At 48.1% G+C, this 19,871-nt stretch overlaps 2 protein-coding genes across 2 annotated transcripts; one reads left to right on the top strand and one right to left on the bottom strand.

The window, feature by feature from the left end:
- The first annotated feature begins 4,800 nt into the window (after positions 1-4,800).
- LOC120692579 lies at positions 4,801-10,202 on the top strand. The gene is made up of 4 exons (XM_039975932.1): positions 4,801-4,996; positions 7,628-7,879; positions 8,123-8,370; positions 9,546-10,202. Exons 2-4 carry the CDS (start codon positions 7,630-7,632, stop codon positions 9,975-9,977), a joined length of 930 nt encoding a protein of 309 aa, XP_039831866.1. The 5' UTR covers positions 4,801-4,996; positions 7,628-7,629; the 3' UTR covers positions 9,978-10,202.
- Positions 10,203-10,381: 179 nt separating this feature from the next.
- LOC120692578 (receptor-like cytoplasmic kinase 176) lies at positions 10,382-13,515 on the bottom strand. Its single transcript, XM_039975930.1, has 6 exons — positions 13,140-13,515; positions 12,395-12,726; positions 12,168-12,303; positions 11,942-12,084; positions 11,728-11,851; positions 10,382-10,957 (listed from the first exon to the last, which is right to left on the bottom strand). Exons 1-6 carry the CDS (start codon positions 13,207-13,209, stop codon positions 10,626-10,628), a joined length of 1,137 nt encoding a protein of 378 aa, XP_039831864.1. The 5' UTR covers positions 13,210-13,515; the 3' UTR covers positions 10,382-10,625.
- Positions 13,516-19,871: the final 6,356 nt, after the last annotated feature.

Here is a 19,871-nt window from a genome sequence, read left to right as displayed (position 1 = left end):
TTAAATCTAGACAAAATAAAAAACACATTACACAGTTTGCATGTAAATCGCGAGACGAATCTAATGAACCTAATTAGGTCATAATTGAATGCTAAATTGCTACAGTAATGCTCGATCGGCATGGGTGGGGCGGGTGAGATGCATGGTTCCAACATTACAAAAATGGAGTTTCAAAAAAAACATTACAAAATGGAAATATCACACTGTTTTCGGCGGATTTAATTTTTGGTGCTTTAATTAAGGTCAAACTGGTCTAGGGATTTTTTGAGCCGGCTGACGGTGCAGGCTCATGTAGCTTCCATCAGGAAAAACTCAGACATTTATGATGCAAAAATAATGAGAAACATCCTGTTGATCGGTTTCTTCTCGATCAAAGTTTTTTTTTCTTTATGATCAAAGTATTGCAGGCCTAGCTTTGCAAGTTGCCATTTGCCATAGGTCAATTCGAGCGGAGTAGTTGGCGGTGGTGGGTGACGACGGCTACAGTGGCGTATGCTTACCACATTACCCCACTGGTCCGCGGTGGCGCTTGATTGCGGATTGCCTCCTTTCTTTCTTTGATTATTTTTTTTAGGGATCTTTCTTTGATTATTACTAGGCAATCATCGTCGTCGCTCGCCACCACCCGCGCTGGCCTGGTGCGGATTGACATTTGAATCTGTCTCGACGCGAGCGAACAAACCCTCTTCTACTGCTAGCCGCCGATCAGATTCTAAAAAAAAAAGTTATTTGGAAGCACATCATTATAACTTTTAAAATTTGAAGAAACACTACTATAATTTTTAATATTAGAGATATGCTATTCCCATACATCTTTCAACACTTTGGATCCACCGCAGGGTACGTATTACTCTGGCTTTTTCGTATATATCGTATTGACTTTCTGTAGTACTCCCTCCGTTCACTTTTGATAGCTATATTTCATCTTGACACAATGACCAAGGAAAATAACTTTACTTATCATATAATAAATACAACACAGACTTTTTTGTTGGTCCTCCAATGCTTTAACTGGAAACTCATCGTTACTAGTGCTATTTAATGCCACAGCCCATACTATTAGCAAATATAGCTATCATTTGTGAACATTTGAGTTTTTAAAATATAGCTATCAAAAGTGAATGGAGGGAGTAAGTCGCTTATCCCATCATCGATAGGGGTCCCGTTTAGTTTTGTAGCGCTAGTGAATAGTGACATTTTGACCGTTTATTACGTTGTCAAACAAAGTCAGTTTAAAAACCAACTCCAGAACCCCCGCGCCAGTGACCCTGAAGAATCTAGTGAGACCTTTGACCGCGCGGTTAGAGGATGGTACTGTAGCATCACTGTAGCAAATCATCGATTAATTACCGTCATTAGTTTCGTCGCGAAAAGTTACACCCATCCCTAAAATGATTTTACAAATAGACTCATTCAGTCCTTTATGCGAGAAATATTCTCTTCTAAAGCTGGGATTCTAGCGCGCATCAAACAGGGCAAGTATTGCCCTTCTGTAGTACTCCCTCCTTCCCCGTTTATAAGGCACGGTGGAACATGACACGGTCTTCTAAACAACACTTTGACCATTTATTTATCATATATTATATCACTTTTGATTATAAGCTTATAATCATTGTAAACTATATTTGATTATGAATCCAATCATATGAAATTTGCATTATAAAAACAAAAATTTAATAGTCAAATTATTGGTCAAAGATGAGAAGGTTTGAATCTTGATATACGTGTATGCCTTATAAACTGGGAAGGAGGGAGTATGTAGTAGGTCGCTTGTCCGATCATCGACACTCGCGTCGATTGCCCTAACGCCGCCGCCCCAGACCCTTACCGCGGGCGGCCGCTGTTCCCTGCCGCAGGCCAGGCCCTGCCGCGGGCGCCTGGGGGCACGGCCGCTGTCCCCTGCCGCGGGTGCCTGAGCTGCACGGGCGCAGGATTGGATGATAGAGAAGGGACTTGTTTGGGCCGAGAAAGCAAGCAAAGCAAAGCGAGCGAGCAAGCGTCTGTACGAAGGCGTGCTTCTCGAGCAGCTTGAGGACGTCCTCCTGGTTGTTGAGCCTGGCGACGTCGATGGGCGTCTTCCCGTCCAGGTTCTGCAGCGTCCTACGATGCAACCACTGAACCCCACCACATGGCATTCACCATTCAGGTATCTTGGAACGAGGATCATCGGCTGGAGATGCATGCTCAGCTCTTACACGCCGGCGCCGTCCTCGACCAGCAGCGCCACGCATTCATTGCGCCCGTGCAGCTCAGGCACCCGCGGCAGGTGCCTGGCCTGCGGCAGGGGACAGTGGCCGTACCCAGGCGCCCGCGTAGGGCCTGGCCTGCGGCAGGGAACAGCGGCCGCCCGCGGCAGGGGCCTGCCGCCTGCGCGTCCGCGGCAAGGGTCTGCGGCGGCGGCGCTAGGGCAATCGACGCGACGTAGCGATCTGAGTGTTGATGATGGCGACGTACGACAGAAGGGCGATACGATCCATACTGAAGAGTCGGAGAGAGGGATATGTAAAATATTAAAAGTTGTTGTAGCATTTTTCAAACTCTTGCAATGGTATATTTCCAATTAACCCAAAAAAATCGCAGCCTAGACTTGTTTGGTTTGCGGCGTGCTAGGGAATAGTGACACTTTGACCACTAATTACGGTGTCACATAAAGCCCATTTACAAAACCAACTTCAGATCCCGCGCCAGTGACTTTGAAAAATCTAACGAGACCTTTGACCGCGCGATTAGACGATGGTTACTGTAGCATCACTTAGCAAATCATCGATTAATTACCGTCATTAGATTCATCGCGAAAAGTTACACTTATTCTTGAAATTTTTTTACAAATAGACTTTATTTGATACACCATACATATAAAATTCTTTTTTAGAATGGAATAGCGTGGAGAAAGCAAACAAGACCCTAGTAGCTTAGCTTGCTAGTACTAGTGCTGGTATTTTAATCTCCTCTGCCATGGGGTCCTGATATTTCATTTTCATTATTCAGCTAATCGGCGAGCTACACGCTTCCGCCATGTGCTCTGTCGACGTTTCTCCAGAGAAAACTTGCAGCTCGATTAAACTTTGGAAATCAGTTCAGAAACGAGATCAAGGTGGTGAACTCAGAGAATAATCTTGCCGTCCAGCTCGTTGCCTGCAGGTTACTGTTTCGTGCACACCTCGCCCTGCTGAGAACAGCACAGCGTTAAGCACACATGCCGGGCTGCCCAACTCATCCTTCTTTCCTTGTCTGAAAAAACTCTGTTGGAATAAAGTACGTTTGGGCCGAGAGGACGCAACGCAACCCCTGCGGAATCGCTTTCGGAGGTGACGGGGCGCACGGGAACTGGCGAGATGATGCGCGAAGTGCCGAGCCGGCAAAGGCTCCATGCGTGCCGCCATGAGCCAGCGCCGCATGGGTTCCCGCCGGCTTCTCTGCCGGTAGAATTATAGATAGGATATAGATAGGTACAAAGAAGTAGCACACGCTTCTGATCTTCCAAGTTTGAGTCCGAATTGGGCAGGCAAGGTAAAGGGAGAGTTGGCGCCGCGTTGTGGAACACGTGAAGAAGACGAGCTCCGTGGCCTTTTTGGTCTTTTACAGACGGAGGAAGACGGTTGCTCGCAACTCCCAACCAACGACCGGACGCCCAGGGTTGCCTGCTCGTCCGGTAGTCCATCTTGACGCGCTGCAAGAAATTAAAGACAGCGTCAAACTAGTATTACCAGCTGCTTAAAACTGGTTACCGATAAGCCTTTCCGAGAGCAATAGGGGGGAGAGACCGAAGACTGCTGCCGACTAGTAGTAACATTTAGCCATCGGGCCCGGGGGATGCATGGTCGCTGTCAGCGGGTGGCCTCTAGATTAGCCGTCCCTAGATTAGCTAGCTGCGCGCGCACGAGAAGAGCATGGGGTGGAAGCTTCTCTTCTCCCCGTCCAGCCGTCCTCACGCGGGCGGCGACGCGCGCGGGAGGGGTGGCGCTGTACCATTTCCTTTGACCAGCCGGCACCCGCGCACGTGGTGGTCGACGCGACGGGGCGGACGCGGAGCAGGACGATTTGGACTCGCCCAACGCGTTACCACGGACTCCAGATCATGCTGCGTGCTCTGGCATGACAGTGTGTGACGGCTGCTTTCCGAAACTCCAAAGCGCTGCTCCTCCGTGCGACGGGTTCTGGAATGTGTTCTGATCCTCCACTGCGTTCGAAGCACCAGGCGAGTTGTCGAAAGAACGAAGCCTTTGCCACTTTGGAAAGCACGTACGGTGCAAAACATTGACCTGAACTCTTTGTGACAATGAATAATAAAGATGGAAGGACGTTCTCGTACTTGCACCGAACTGGTACGAAAGGAAATGGACTGATCTACCATTCTAGCTCCGTGGAAAGTTGCACCGATGGCTTTGTGCCAAACCTTGAGAGCTTGTTTCAAAAGGGGAGAAAGGAGAGGGAGCTTGTTAGGCGAACAGACTAGTACTACAGTTCTTCTTCAACAATGAAAGCTCACGCACGACTACTACTATGGGCCTCCCGCACTGACGCTAACAACGTGTTTGTATTCTGGGGCCCATTATTCGACCTGAGACCAGATCTTCTTCGACAAGGTAAGAGCCCAGCCGTGGTGAATTTTGGCCCAGAAGGCGGTGCCCTCAAATCTTCCTCCCAGGCTCGCAAAGCAGAGGTCCGCCGAAACGGAAGGCCACGGCCCACCTTTCACGCTGTCGCCTCAACAAAAAATCGCGAATCTCAAGCCCATTAATCAAACTGTGCCACCAGCCGCTACAAATTTGGGCTGTCGCCGCCAAGCCCACCTGACATCCGTCCGCGACTCGGTTAGTCGGCCCCCTTCCCCCGCTCTTCCCCGCCGGCGGCCGCGCCCCTCCCCTCCACCCCAATCTCCCCGTTCTCCGAACTAGGCCCGCCGCCCTCGCCACCGCACCGCCAGGCGCCAGGTCCCGGCAGCCGGCAGGACCGTCTCAACCCGCGCCGGTGCAACCGCGCACGATAATCGAAGGTGAGTCTCTGCCCCCGCTTCGTTATCGATTTTAAGGGTTCCGTCTAGCTGGTCCTCTTAGGTTTTAAGGCTGACCCGTAGCCTGTCATTGTCTCCGCCCGCTTGGCCCCCTCTGCTCCATTGGTAAGCTGATGCTTTTGTCGACTCGATTCTGAGATCCTAATGTTGTCGTCCCGCCCAAGGACTAGCGGCTACTATGCTCGGCAACTTCTGTGGGCAGTCGTCTAAGGAAGCATGGAAATATCACCTTGTGCTGGTGTTGAATTCTGCAATTAGATGATAGACTAGAAACACCGGTGTGCCTTTGCGCGCCCTCCTTGGAGCGGGCCAACCTATTGGGTTTGTATATCGCAGTCTGAACTGATGAAATTGTAGAAGAAACCAGTAAAAAAGCAAATTATAATAATAGGGGCAGAAACAATTTTTATTGAAAAAAATGAGTTACATGACATTAATTTCTCCATTGATTTGTGATTTTTAAATATGATACATGGCGAATCAAAGGAGGAGCATGTAACGAAAAGTGTAGAGGAAATGTGAACCTAAAGTTGACAGTTTTAGCTGAAACACTGGACTCCAGTAAAAACAGTTATGTTCAGAGTGATTTTTAAATATGATACTGGGTGATGAAAGGAAGAGCATGTAACGAAAAGTGTAGAGGAAAGTACCCTCTACATCTTTGACTTGGGAGTTTCAATGTTCAGTAGCAAAATCTGGAGATATCCGGACCTGAATGTGGCAGATTTGAGTACATTAACTGAAACTCTAGAATCTGTTTAAATTTAGTTGTAGTAGTTGAAATAAATTATATTTATTTATTTAATACCCTAATATATTTTGTCCCCACTGCATTACACTAAGGATAGAAAACTGTTATTTGATCTTTTATAGACAATATGCTTGCGGCAACAATTTTCTTTAAAATTTTTTATTATTCTAGATCAGTTGTAATAGATGTAAGGATAACATGAAGTATAAATATATACATTTTTTTAGAGCACACCTTTTTGTTACGTGGTTATCTCTAGTCTTCAGTTTTGTTTGCTCCTTTGTATTTTTCAGGCCTGTAGTGGAAGTACAATTTTTCATTACAAAGTGTATAATATTGTAATATCTAGAGCATCTTTATTGTTTTGAATACTAAAGTCTGGTATTGGAAATAGACACAAAAAATAAATATAATTTTTTTGTAAGATTATAGTATATGATATCTTCCAGATTATTTAACAATTTCTAGGAATGAGTTACAGTGATAATAATCTTTGAGTTTCTGACTTGAGGTTGTTAGTCATGATCATATTTTGTTTCAGTTATATCATTAGGGCCCTATGGAAACTACATGACCACTGAAATTAAAATAGATCGATTATGCTAATACTGACAAGGTTTGCCTTCATATATCTCAATATCTTGGCTCTAACAGATCAGTACAAAGCGTAGAAGTAAATATGTGTTGAATTGTAGTATGCTGATTTGGAACAGAGCAGACCCTTAGTTAAATCCTGAAATAATTTCAGTTAGAGTAAAAATGTTTAGTATTGCTTCTTACTAAATACAGATAATACTTCCAACATTTCTGTATACACAACAGGAAAAGTAGTAGCGCAGCACAGTTCTAAGAAGTTTTCAAGCAGAGTACACGTTTTTGAAGCTTTCGCATGTTTACTTTCGCAGGTAACCAAGGGATCCTGGTCGCTGGTCGGGTCAAGGCGCGGCCAAGCCGGCTTTGACCGCAGCCAAAGCCCAGAGCGCGGGCGAGGATGCGCTGCGTAGTCGGGGCCGGCGAGGTAGCGAGCGCACAGGCTGCGCGAGAGGGGCCTGGGAGCTTACCCCTAGGCTCGGTCAGTAGGGTGGAATGGGTCGGGGGTGGCGCTGTAGCGAGCGGATAGGCTGAGCGAGGGGCCTGCAAGAATACTCGGTCACCAGGGATTCGCGGCGGAGAGATTTTGCGACAAACGATGGCGGCGGCGATGAGAGAGTTCCGGCGATGGGCCCTCCATGATTGGGGGAATTAAAGGAGGGGGTTAAGGCCAAAACGGGTCGCAGAGGGGGCAGCAAGGTCGTGGTTGCGAGGAATTGCAGTGGAACTTTACGAGGACGGCGAATTTGGTGACGGACCGTCGGGGAAGAAGGGTGGCGGCGGCAATGGAGAATTGGAGATGGCCGGCGCGCCACAGAACAGATCGTTTGCTACGCTGTCTGCTTGGGTATTGGAAAGAAGACTAGGTGGGCGACGCTAGGCACAAGCAGACGAGCTACATTGGAGACGAAGAGACTCGAAGCCCGTCTCGACGTGTGGAATACACACCATCTACTAGCAGTAGCGGCACATCCGATTCATTCGCTGGAGATCGAATGGACGCTTGATGACGTGGCCCAATCTTTACTCGAAAATTTCACCATTTTAGGTCTTTGGAGATATCGCTGCAGTAGTGAGGAATTCGGTGTTGGATCGAATCATGTTAGCCTAAGCTGTTAGTTTTGGGCTCTTGGGACGATGATCTGAATATCTGATGGTGCATAATATGTTTGTTTAGTCTAGATTTCCCAATTGGTTATCCCACGAACTGTGTTCTGTTTTAATTGAAATTCAAACAATTTGTTGCCAACCTTGGTACTTTTTTGTTTCAGAGATGCAGGATAGAATGAGGCGACAGGGACAATACGGTGAAGAAGACATCAATTCCATGGTTGCTGCCCAGTTGCATCACTACCAGGCACAGCAAAGGGTGCAGCAACACCCTGAGAACAGCTATACTGGAAGAGATCCTGCGCAAGCTTCTGGGGAGCACCAGTACACTCCCCCAAAGGTGAGGCAGAGTCAATGGGATCGAGGTGGACCAGACATGCCAAGCCAGGCTCCATCATATGCATATAAGGAAGGCAAGTACTGCTTCTTATTAGTTTGATACTTTTACTTCTTTTTTCTATCATATAGTCCTGCTTTATCACTTGCAAAATACAACTAGTTGCACTGGCACACCCTATATATTTGATGGAGGGTTGAAGTGGTGGTTGCATAGGAATCATAGAGTGGGTAATTCTATTTGGGAATGTTCAAGCAGAAGTAACTAGTAAGCAATTGCTTACAGTTCTGTGATATTATGCTGACCTTTAGTGATGTAGGTCGAAGTGCTGCGGGTTCACAGTCCTTTTACGATGGACAGAGATCTGATCCAAAGGTAGGTCTTGAAAAGCAGCCCAGCAAGGAAACTAGGGACCAGCCCCGTACAGATAGGACTGAAACAAGATACGAGGATTATAATCTTCCTCGGACATTTGAAGGTCTAGAGCAAAGTTTTCATGAGGACATTATGATGCTATCCAAGGAACTACAGGATGCAGAGGATGCTGAAAATTCTAGACACATGGAGGTATGCCAAAATGTACAGTATTTTCCCCCTTTGGTATGCGACGACTGAAGTAATGCATGATTCTGCCCTATGTCCCCTACCTAGTAATAGTTGCATTGCAGTATACAGATTTAATTGTTTGATTAGTTTTTCATTGAATTGTCCTGAATTTTATTTTAGCCTTGATCAACTTGCTTGAATGCTTTGCTGTTGTTTACTCCTATTTTTTATTTTCCTTCTGACCATTGAAATGAGGTCCTTGTCCATTTCTCAAGACCCAAGTGATATCATTATCTAATTCAATTTGGTACAATTGGCCTTTCGAGGAAAACAAATGCATATGTTGATGCTGGTAAACTGCTACTTTAACACCATTGGTTTTTATTTTGTATCTCATAACTTGGTCAGTTTTATGCACATTTTCAACTTGCATGCAAATATATCAGCTTGTACATGCTAGCATGACCAAACTGCTTGCAATGAACTAAGCAGATTTACCATTCAGGTTTTCATCTGTATGACATATATAAGAACATCCCACACCTAGAAAGCTAGCATGGTTCACTTACTAAATTGGAATTGTAATCTTGCCCCTTCATATGGTTGTCCATATATTCATTGGCTTACCCTATTATTGTGATTCAAGGGATCTTCATGCTTGGATTTGTTTCCTATTATTGTGATTCAAGGGATCTTCATGCTTGGATTTGTTTCCTATTATTGTGCCTGAACCTTGAACTTATTTCTTTCGGGTTTCATCTCTAGCCTACCCCAACTTGCTTGGGAAAAAAGGCTATGTTGTTGTTGTTGTTGTTGTTGTTGTTGTTGTTGTTGTTGTTGTTGTTGTATTGTGATTCAAGGGATCTTCATGCTTGGATTTGTTTCCTATAATAATGGACGAATCAGCTAACTGAAGGTGACGGGTCCACGTGAACTTAAATTCCATGTTTTTCTTAAAAACACTGTATGCTTGCTGATCATATGCATTTCTAATATTCAACAAGTAATCTGTGGGAAATGGAAATCGCCACAGGGATTTAGTATAATGTTGTGACCCTTACAGCACTCTGGAATCTGGAGCTGCTATATTTGATTGAACTATCTGCTGTTGCTGTTGCATTCTGTTTATTGGTACTTATATGTGTTATTTGAAACCAAGACAACCATCGTTTCATGCTTCCTATGTGTCTTTGCAGAGATTGAAGGAGATAAATACGCAGTACCAGGAGAAACTATTAGCACTTCGGTCTCGGCAAGCAAACTATAGAGATAAATTCCTGCGTAAGGAATCCTTGGCACGCCAGCAGCAATACCAGCAGGCCAGCATAAGCCATTATGCCAATAACTCCGTGGCTGGGGAGCAGCATGGTTATCACCCAACAGCTTTGCCTGGCGAACAGCATAGTTATCATCCAGCAGCAGCAGCCACACCTGCCGCTGCAGCTGGAAGTGCTTATGGAGAAGCTCATCGGGGTTATGCTTCTGGCCATGGCCAGTATGAATCCTTCACTGATAGACCTGATTACCCAGAGTTCCATGGTGGTGGCGGAGGTCGGGGTCGTGGTTTTGAACACCGTAGCCAGTACCCTGGTGGTCGTCCTTATAGTTCTGGTGGCCGGAGATTTTAGGTGTTTATTAGTTGCACACATGTTGAGCTCATCACGGCTTATCCCAATTTGCCGTGATGTACTCGATGCTTTAGAAGCTTTTGTTTCAATCTCCTGAAACCTAAACGCCTGTAGAACCTGTTCTACAATCCATGTCACTGATATGTTAGTATTGAGTTCCTTCTAGTTGTAATTTGTGGAGGAACCAGAGAATACGGATGTCATTGTTTCTCTGCTATGCATTCATGTTATATGTTCTCTGAAGCAATAAAAGTACATGTTTATTGAAATCAAAATAATAAAACCATTCTCGCTGTTGTTTTACTTTTTAGTAGCACAGTATTGGTAGGTATTGTTTGCTTGGCAGGCAATTTGCAGTGACGATTCTGCAGCAAAGCAGTTCAAGAATCTGAAGAAAATGCAGCTGGACCAAAAAGGAACTATTTTTGAACTTCGATAAAACACAAGTGGACTGCTAAAATATACATATGTAGAGGAAAAAGTTGCACCAACGAAGCTGCTAGCTATACACAAAGCAAGATATATTATACACTCTTCAGAAGCTAGTTGCCCCAGAAATCCCTCATCCGTTCACCGTTTTACTCCATTGGAGTACTACAAGACGACGATTCTTCAGAGAGGCAAGGACAACCGTAACTAGCAATTCTCCTACTTCCCAGATTTCACTGCACTCTTGGTGTCTTGAAGTCCTTCTAAAACGGTCACAACCTGATCCATGCCAGGCCTGCATCGTGCGTCCATCGACAAGCATTGCAGTGCTAGGGCTGCGGTCTTCTGCGCTGAAGGAAGGGAATACTGGGAACCCAACCGCGAGTCCAAGACATGGATCACCCTCCTCTTGTTGGTGATGTAAGGTCTAGCCCACTCCACCAGGTTGTGCTGGCCAGGTGGGCGGTTCTTGTCCAGAGCACGCTGCCCAGACAGCAACTCCAGAAGAACAACACCGTAGCTGTACACATCGCTCTTCGCGGTCAAATGGCCTGTACACAATAGACGTTGCCATTAATTATACATATGCAAGCCATGTAGACTTAAACCATTAGATCATGTGCGCAAATTTGTAGGTTACAGAACAATAGCAACTTGGAAGCAGTCGAGTAATCAGAATTCGTGCGTTGACTTGTACCATAACTTCTGATTTCATGGTAGTTCATGCATGAAACCAGCTACAGAATCTAGTTGTATTTTTTTTTGGACTAATCAAAGGCATTGCACAGCATAAAGTGCCTTTCAAGTAGCATAATGTGATGCCTCGATGTTTCCCCCCTTTACAGGATGCCATACATCATACACTTATTCTTTGAGTTTTTAAATCGTAAGGAGCACACGAACAAGACAACAAATGCCAATCAAGAAGGGACTGTACAGCAACATGCTGCGCTCTTTGATGACACAAATTATTTTATGTTCCCCAATTGCAATTGATAAATGAGTTGCTTTAAACAAAAGGTACATCTAAGCACAATGCAGGACCATGCCATATAAAATTGAATAAATGAATCTAATACAAATTGCATGCACACAATCAGTATCCTTGTCTTTCAAAATATTTCTTTTCTCAACATCAGAGAAATTGAGAAATAATGAAAAAGAGAATGAGGATTGATGAAATACAAAATAACTAAAAAGGAATCAGTTATGATGAAACACCAAAGTTTCATTTACCCACTTTCTCAGCATATTAATTATAAAGTGTCAAAACAACAGCAAACCGATATTTACTGGCTGGCAAATCATGCTGCAAGATTACCTGTTGCAAGATATTCAGGGGCAGCATATCCTTGTGTCCCCATGACCCTAGTAGAGACATGACTTTTATCACCACTTGGACCATCTTTTGCCAAACCGAAATCAGACAATTTTGCATTATACTCCTGTAAAAAGTCAAATAAAGAATTAAATATCTTTAGATCAAAGTTCAATTGACTTGCACATATTTTATAGTGAATGATTTGCATACAGACCGAGTCGAGAAGAATATTGGAGGTCTTGAAATCACGGTAGATAACTTTAGCTTGGTCGCCATGCAGGAAAGCAAGGCCTCTGGCCGCCTCAAGTGCAACCTTCATCCGTAAGTTCCACGGGAGCGGTTGGAAATGCGTCCCTCCTGTAATATCATAGCATTCAGTCCTTCTCATAAGCACGAAGGCAAGAATGAAGGACTTCGCAAAAGAAAACTTGAGAGCTTACTCCTGAAAAGATGATGCTCCAAGCTCCCTCTTGGCATGTACTCATAAACAAGAAGCCGTTGTTCATCCTCCAAGCAGTACCCAATAAGTTTCACAAGATTAGGGTGGGACAACTGCCCTAGGTAATTTACCTCAGCCTACAAAGTAATTGCAGACACAATTCAAGACCACCTTCGAGTCAAACAGATGCAATAGGAGTGGGGGGGGGGGGGGGGGGGGTGCACCAACCAGCCATTCTCTGTGCCCTTGGAAGCTGTCGAGCTTGAGCTTCTTCACGGCGACAATCATCCCAGTGCCCGGTTTCACAGGTGCAAGCGTGCGCTCATCCATCCATCCCTTGAAGACCGAGCCAAAGCCTCCCTCCCCGAGCAGGCTGTCAGGTCTGAAGTTCCTTGTGGAGCCTTTCAACTCACTGAAGGTGAACTTTCGGACATTTGATGACTCCAGAATCTCTGCCTCCGTACGAGGAGTAGGTGGCACCGACGATGAAGAGCCGGATGTCTTGGTACCAAAGGTGCTGGTGTCGGTTGCATTCTTGCTGCTGTTCTTAGAACCGGTCCCTGGATTACAAGCATCTACTATATTAGTCTGCCCCTTCAGATGCTATGCTTCCAGAATTGAAGCGCTACTACTTCTTGCCTAATAAATCTCACATTGTTGTAAAGAAAATGTTGCAATCGTCTTGAAAGCATTCTACTTTCTTCACCTAAGAGTATTTTCGCTTACCAATTCTGACATAATAAGCCCGAAATGGAGTATTAGATTGTTCTATTCTCGGGATGGCATGAAAACATAGCAATTTATTCGAATCAAGGTCGACTATTCTTTGTTCTTTCCAAGTGCAACAAAAGGACCCAGTAAACGCTCATCCCCCCAGTAGAAAACAAAGAAAATCTTTGCTAGAAACAACAGAGTAAACATGGAGGGTTCAACCACGCTCACTCCGAGTGCCCAAGAAACGAGATTTCAGTACCTGACGAATTGGGGGCACTGAAGGAAGGGTTGATCTCGGCGTTCCCCTCCACGCCGGCGCAGTTCCCCATCAGGAACAAAGAGGACCAACTAAAACCCCTACGCGAGGCGGCCGCGCGTGGCGCTCCCCTGCTGGATTCCTCCTAGCTCCTCGCCTCGGCCGGCCGCAGGGAGGGAGCTAGAAGCAGTAGGACGCCTGGGTTTATTTGGCTTGTGGTGTCATCCTTTCGCTGCTCTGCTGGGTTGGAAGGAGATGTAGAATCATGGCTGCAGCTGGCCGGGCTTGCTGCCTGCCTGCGAGCGAGGGTGGTGGTGGTGGGGTGAACCGTGGGGTCGGTCTAGCTCATTAATGGAGGGGCAAGGCGCCTCTTTCCATCTCCCTCTTCTCTCTTTCTCTCTCTCTTTTTTTAAAAAAAAAAAAACTCTCCCTTTTCTCTTTTCTACCCCATGTTTTTGCTTCCATGCGCTTCACGCCTTCGTCTCTTCTTCCGATTTTGCAAGTTCCGTCTTTGAGTAGTACTAGTACAAAAAGATTTGATTGTGTTTTTGTCCAAAAATGTACAGTGTCACCAAAAAGGTGTTCGTTCAGATCCTTTTATGGTTTACTTACGATCATGTCAAACTATGCCCCCTTCTTTCACTGTTTTCACGGGTCTTGTTTATGGGCCCCGCTATGTTAATTGCATCAGTTGGCTAAAGATATTTGCTACTATATGCAACTTTGTAGTAATTTTTGGGACACGCAAATTCTGAGGAACTTCTATAGTAAATAATCAGATCAAGTGTGAATAAAAAAAATGGCGTTCCAATTTGGAGAAGTACGACACAGATTGGCTCTAGTTTTTCCTAATTTGAGCCGTATTTTGTTCAGTACAGCCAGTTTATTCAGCTCAACTTGTGGAGCGTGCTACTAGTATCTATCGATTTTAAGCATTCCAGTTAAACGAGTACGACATGTGACACCCAGCACTACATACAGCCACATGAATACGCTCTCTCGGATTTAAGTAGTGGTTCTAGTTTATACGTGCGTGCTTTATTTGGTGTCTGGTGACAACATCCAACAAGACGCAATCATTTATCCAGCGAATAGCACAGTGCGGCTGCAGTGCTCCCGCCACGGATTTGTGCGAAACACAGGCACGCGATGGGGACGCGTTGGTAGGGCCCCCACCGGCCGGCTTGAAACTTTGGAGACGCTTGCCGAGTCGCCGATCACGGTGCCGTGCCCGTGCCCCGCCGGCCCCCGCGGAATCACATCGGAAACCTCCGAGTCGCGCTCGCCTTTTGGTTGTTGCCACCCTCGGGCCTCGGCTCCGGCGGCGGCGCGGCGATGCCTCCTCACCCTCGACGAGCCTTCGCATTCGCAGGCAGGGCGCGCGCGCGCTCGGAAGTCGCCGGCGGGGTCGAGAAAAACCGTGGCGCGCCGCGCCGCGCGGTAGAGGGCGATGCAGGTTAGTGGCGGCCAGGTGACAGGTGCGTGTGTGATAGTCGCAGCAAGTTGCGCGCGTGGTCGCTTTTACTCGCTTCGTCAAGGCCGGGGCGTCGTCAGGGTTCAGGAATCGGTTGGGAGTTCGGGACGTCCCTGTCAGGGGAGAGCGAGCGATCGAGGAAGTCGTCCCCTGCGGTTGTGGCTGGCGAGCTACCTTGCACCGCAGGAACCAACGATTACTGGCGTCTGATTTTTTTTTGCGATTACGTATGGGGGAATTCAGGAACGTGTTCGTATGAGTGCGCGCGCGTGTACTGCGTACCAGCCGGGGACCGGGGGCTGGTGACGAGCAGGCGTTCGCGTGTTTAGTTAGCTCGAGAAGCTTCCAAGGGTAGCAATACTATTTGTGCATAACACTCGTTTTAAAATGGGGTGGGGAATTATTATCTCCATCTCGCAACGAGGAGGACAGTGGAAACGTTTAATTTGTTACTGGAGCTATACAGTCATCTTTGCCTCCATCTACTACCGCATGTGGCGTACTATATATAATATATACTAGGTAGGTCGATTCAGTTGCTGACAGCTACTGTCTCGTACCAGTAGTCCCGTTGTTCCTGGCCCGCGTGGCGTGTACACGTCCTCGCAGGGGCCTCTGTCATCGTGCGGATTTTTGGACGACTCCACCATGCACAAGACCCGGTCTGTGATGGAGGAAGGGACAGCCATCCTTAGCCTCGGAACGACGCTAAGACGCGTGATCTAGCACCAGATTATAAGTGAGGTATTGTTTAGTTAGATACCAAAATATTAGCATGCTAAAACATGGATATACCTATGTTTTAAATAAATTTTTGGCAAATTTAAAACAGCATTTGGTTCGGTGGGGTGTTTTTTTTATACCAATCAATACCAAAATATTAGCATGCTAAAACATGGATATGCCCACGTTTCAATACCGCATATTTTGAAAACCAATCAATCAGGTTCTGAGAGACGAGTAGACGGGCAAGAACAACTTGCAGTGAGGAGGCGGCCATGGCCGCACATGAAGCGTAGCATCAGACGTTCGGATCAGAAAGCGATAGCAGTTAATTCGGGGCCCCTATCGCCCTGAGCCGGGGCGCCCGGGGTGACGACCTCCGGCCCCGCAGCCGTGTCTGAATTCTGATCAGGATGCGCGCACATGAATGCATGATGCATCCGCCCGGCCCGGCCCTTGCTGGGTGCATCCTGGCGCAGGGGCGAGGCAACTGCCCGGGTCAAGGAGTCGGCCGGCCGAGGACTCGCCCGCTGATCGGAGTTGCTTTCATGGAGGAGACGAGAGGACCGGGCGCCCCAACTCAGCCACAAGCACTACTACAGAATCGCTATTTTATCCCGGTTGGTAACTACTTTTTGTCCCGGTTTTTCAACCGGGACTATCCATCCGGGACAAATGTGAATGTCTTTTTTGTCCCGGCAGCTATTCAACCGGGACAAATGTCTTTTTTCACAAACAAAAAAAAATCGGATAGCTAGCTCCCGCTTCCGCGTTTGCAAGCCGGTTCTCCAAATCAAAAAATTTATCCAAAACTGTAATTTCAAAATCAAGATCTAAGCAATCTCAGAATCAAGATCTAAAATTCATAACACATCACGCATCAGTACTTCATACAACACATAACACACAAGTAATATGCTTATCTCACACACAAGAAAACACAAGATCTAAAATTATTGATTCACATCACAAAGATTCACAAACAAACAAAATCAACAACAGAGCCCGCGGTTCGTCGCCGTCCTTGCTCTCGCCGGCCCACGGCGGCAGGAGTCCCCGCCCCCTGCGCTTGGCCACGCGCTGCGGCAGCGGCTCGTCAAGCCCCAGCCCGCGCCGGTCTGGGCTGCTGCTGCTGCCGGTCTGGTCGTCTCTTGGCGGCCTACGGCTGCTGGCCGGTCCAAGGCTGCTGCTGCCGGTCTGGACGACTGCTGCTGGCCTGCACCCGTCCAAGGCGGCGCGCCCGCCGGCCTGCACCCGTCCGCGCCATCCCCATCGGCCTGCAGCGGCGGCAGCTCGCCGTCCTGCATGCGCGGCGGCCTGCGCCCGCGCGGCGGCTGGCCGGCCCCCGCCCGCGCCCGTGCGGCGGCTCGCCAGGCCCTGCCCGCGCCGGGGAGGGGCGCATCGAAGGGAGCTAGGAGTGGGAGGGGTGAGTGCGGGAGGGGAGGAAATTAGTTCACTGGGAGAAGATGCCGAGGGAAGAAGAAAGAGATAAGGGATGGAGAGAGAGGAGCGGTGAAAATAAATAAACGGATGTCAATCGAAGTCAGTCCGTGAAGAGGCTTTTGTCCCGGTTGGAGACACCAACCGGGACAAAAAGGGGGCTTTTTGTCCCGGTTGGTGTCTCCAACCGGGACAAAAGGCCCGCGTAGCCTTTTGTCCCGGTTGTATCCACCAACCGGGATAAAAGGCCTCTCTTTTGTCTCGGTTGGTGTCACCAACCGGGACAAAAGACCTCTGTCCTCTCGCTAGTCCGGCTAGCCGTTGGACCCGGGACAAAAGCCACCTATTGTCCCGGGCCCAAAGATTGCCGGGACAAATGGCCTGGAACAAAGGCCTGTTTTGTAGTAGTGAAGCTAGCGTACGCGCCGCGTGCCGAGCACTGCGCTGCTGCTGCTGGTGGTGTACGCCGACTTGACTCTTCCGCGTACGTGCCAGGAATGCAAAGATCACACTCACCGGGCTGACGCCCGGACGCCCTGCAGGTCGTGCCAAATACAGCTATTACACCACTGGAGTGCCCGTTTGGGATGCAAGCATCGTTCCCGGGTCCATCGTTTCTTTTCCCCCCTTGTGGAATGGAACGATGATCGTATCCGTACGGTTACATTCCATAATCCATTCCATCGACCTTCAGATTCATGGAAGGTGGTGATCCGCGAGCTTAAAATAGCAACGAGATCAAGGGTGAACACACAAAAAAAAAGCGTGACAACCGGGCAGGCTTGACTCCAGGAGCCGAGCGAGCGCCGACGGCAGCGACGGGTGGCGCTAACAGCTGCTTTTCCAGGGAGCGAGGACATCGCCGGCCGGTGGACCGTCGTTGGCTGCTCCTGCACGGCATGCACATTCCTGGACAAGACGGGAAAATACAGACCCTTTTTGTTGAAATAGGAAAGATAGAGGTTTCAAAATTGGGAAGGCCCATCCGAAGAGGCGAAGAGCATTAGCCCGAACCACGACAAGCTACTGGGCGGGCCTTCAAAGCTCGCTTCGATGTTGGGCGGAATGGGCCAATCAGTTTGGGAGGAGGAGCGAGCGGATCGCCGAAAGAGCTGCTGCCAAGCTGACGACGAAGTGAGTTGTGGGCCGTTCATACAAACCTGCCGCAGTGCCGCGCAATCCAAATCCCTATTTGGGCTGGGATTGACGCTCTCGGAGGGCCGCTACGTCGCCTCGACTGGCGGCCGCGATCCCGTCCGTCTGGTGCACCCAGGCAGGAGCGTGGAAATTTGCAAAACAACCCTCCGACTTCAACAAATTTAACCCACAACATAGATAACCCCTCTGTGCACAGTAACTTCATTTTTTTCCTTACGTATAGCCCCCTGATATCCAAAATATTTGAACACGAAGAAGCGAAACTTCCAATTTCACGGTAGTTTTGCAAAAACCCGCCCTCCGTCGCTTTTGCGAAAAACCCCTTGCCGTATACGCTCGCTCCGCGGTTCGAACCCCGAGCGCGTTATTCATTTCTTCCTTTCTCTCCTTTTTTTCTCGTATCCTCGCTCACCGTCCGCGCCTGGCGCCGCCGTCGCCGCCGCCGCGCTGAACGCACCCTGCCTCGCGCACCTGATGCTCTCCCCGGCGCACCCCTCCGCGCCCACTACCGCCGTGCTTCTGCGTCGCCTCATCGTCCTGCCGTCGTCTATCCCGCGCTGTCGCCGTCCCCGCCGCGGCGGGCGGTTCCCCGAGCAGGCCGGTGGGACCTTCTGGTCACCGCTCTCCGGCGATGGGTTTTCCTGCGCGGTCGAGGCCAACGCCTCCGCGGCCGTCCGCTTCTGGGGCCCACGCGGTAGCGCCGTGCAGGCGGCCTTCGCCGACGCGACCTTCGTCCGCTACCTCACCGCGGGGGGCGCCCGAACCTGCGGCGTCCTGGTCTCGGGCGCGATGCTCTGCTCGGTATCCGACTCCACCGCCGCGTCTGCCAACGTCTCCGCTGCGCTGCCGGGGGAACTCGTCCTGTCCGGCCTTGCCGTCTGTGACGAGGACTCCCACGCGTGCGGGATCCTCCGCCCCAACGGGCCTCCCGACAACTTACCTGCCGAAGAACTTGGTTCCCATGCCGCCCTTCATCTTCACCGGCCTCGACCACGGGCACCACAACTACGAGTTCTTGACTTCCATTCTCCCCCTCCGCATTTTTGTGGGGCTCCAGAAAGGAAATGGCGTGCTAGGTGCAGGCCTCGCTGGGAGATGTGCTCTGCAGCCATGGCTTCACCCGCTCCCAACATCAATGCGCTGCAAACATGCGATCTTTCATTAATCTATTCTTGCATACTCATCTTGCATTGATTGGGACATTGGACATCAGCAGATTCATGTTGCTTTGTTTTTCTTCTTGCGTTCAGTTTGAGAGGCCATGACATCATCTGATGCAATTTATGCCATGGATTTCTCTCCACCTTGCTGCTTCTTGCAGATGATTAGGCTGCATGGATTAAGTTTTCTTCTTCTTTTTTTATTTGCTGCAGCAAGGTAACATTATGCTTCCCCTTTGCTGGATGCTCTCATGCTCATAGGAACTTTTATGCTTGCAACTTGCTCGATGAAATGTCTCTTTAGATCGTACTTGAAAGCGGGTTCATTTGTACTTGCACATCTTAACCATTTAATTTCACATCTAGAATAAAAACATTTGGGAAATATTTGTTGATTTCGTGTGGATTACATTTAGAACAGATGAAACAAAACCAAGGTTTATTGAGTAGTACATTTCTTGCTGTACAACATTGATGATGCCCACTGAAAGAGACCTGCAAAACAACCTTTATTATCTGAGGAAACAACCTTCCTTCTAGACTTTGCAAGAACTATAGAATGTACTCCTTTTGGCTCACTGGGGTTGTTCTCTGATTACAGATTTTTTTTTCATGTTAACATTTCTTGGCCAGATCTGCAAAAGAAACTTTATTAGCTGAGGAAACAAGCTTCCTCCTAGACTTTGCAAGAACTATATAATGTACTACTTTTTTTCTCTCAGGAGTTGTTCTCTGATTACTTTTTTTTTGTCCACATTAACATTACTGATCAAGTAGGCC

The sequence above is a fragment of the Panicum virgatum genome, chromosome 9N (assembly GCF_016808335.1).
Source record: "Panicum virgatum strain AP13 chromosome 9N, P.virgatum_v5, whole genome shotgun sequence".
Classification (NCBI taxonomy): domain Eukaryota; kingdom Viridiplantae; phylum Streptophyta; class Magnoliopsida; order Poales; family Poaceae; genus Panicum; species Panicum virgatum.
The sequence above is the reverse complement of the archived record's forward strand: the minus strand, read 5'-3'. Positions and strand labels throughout refer to the sequence as shown.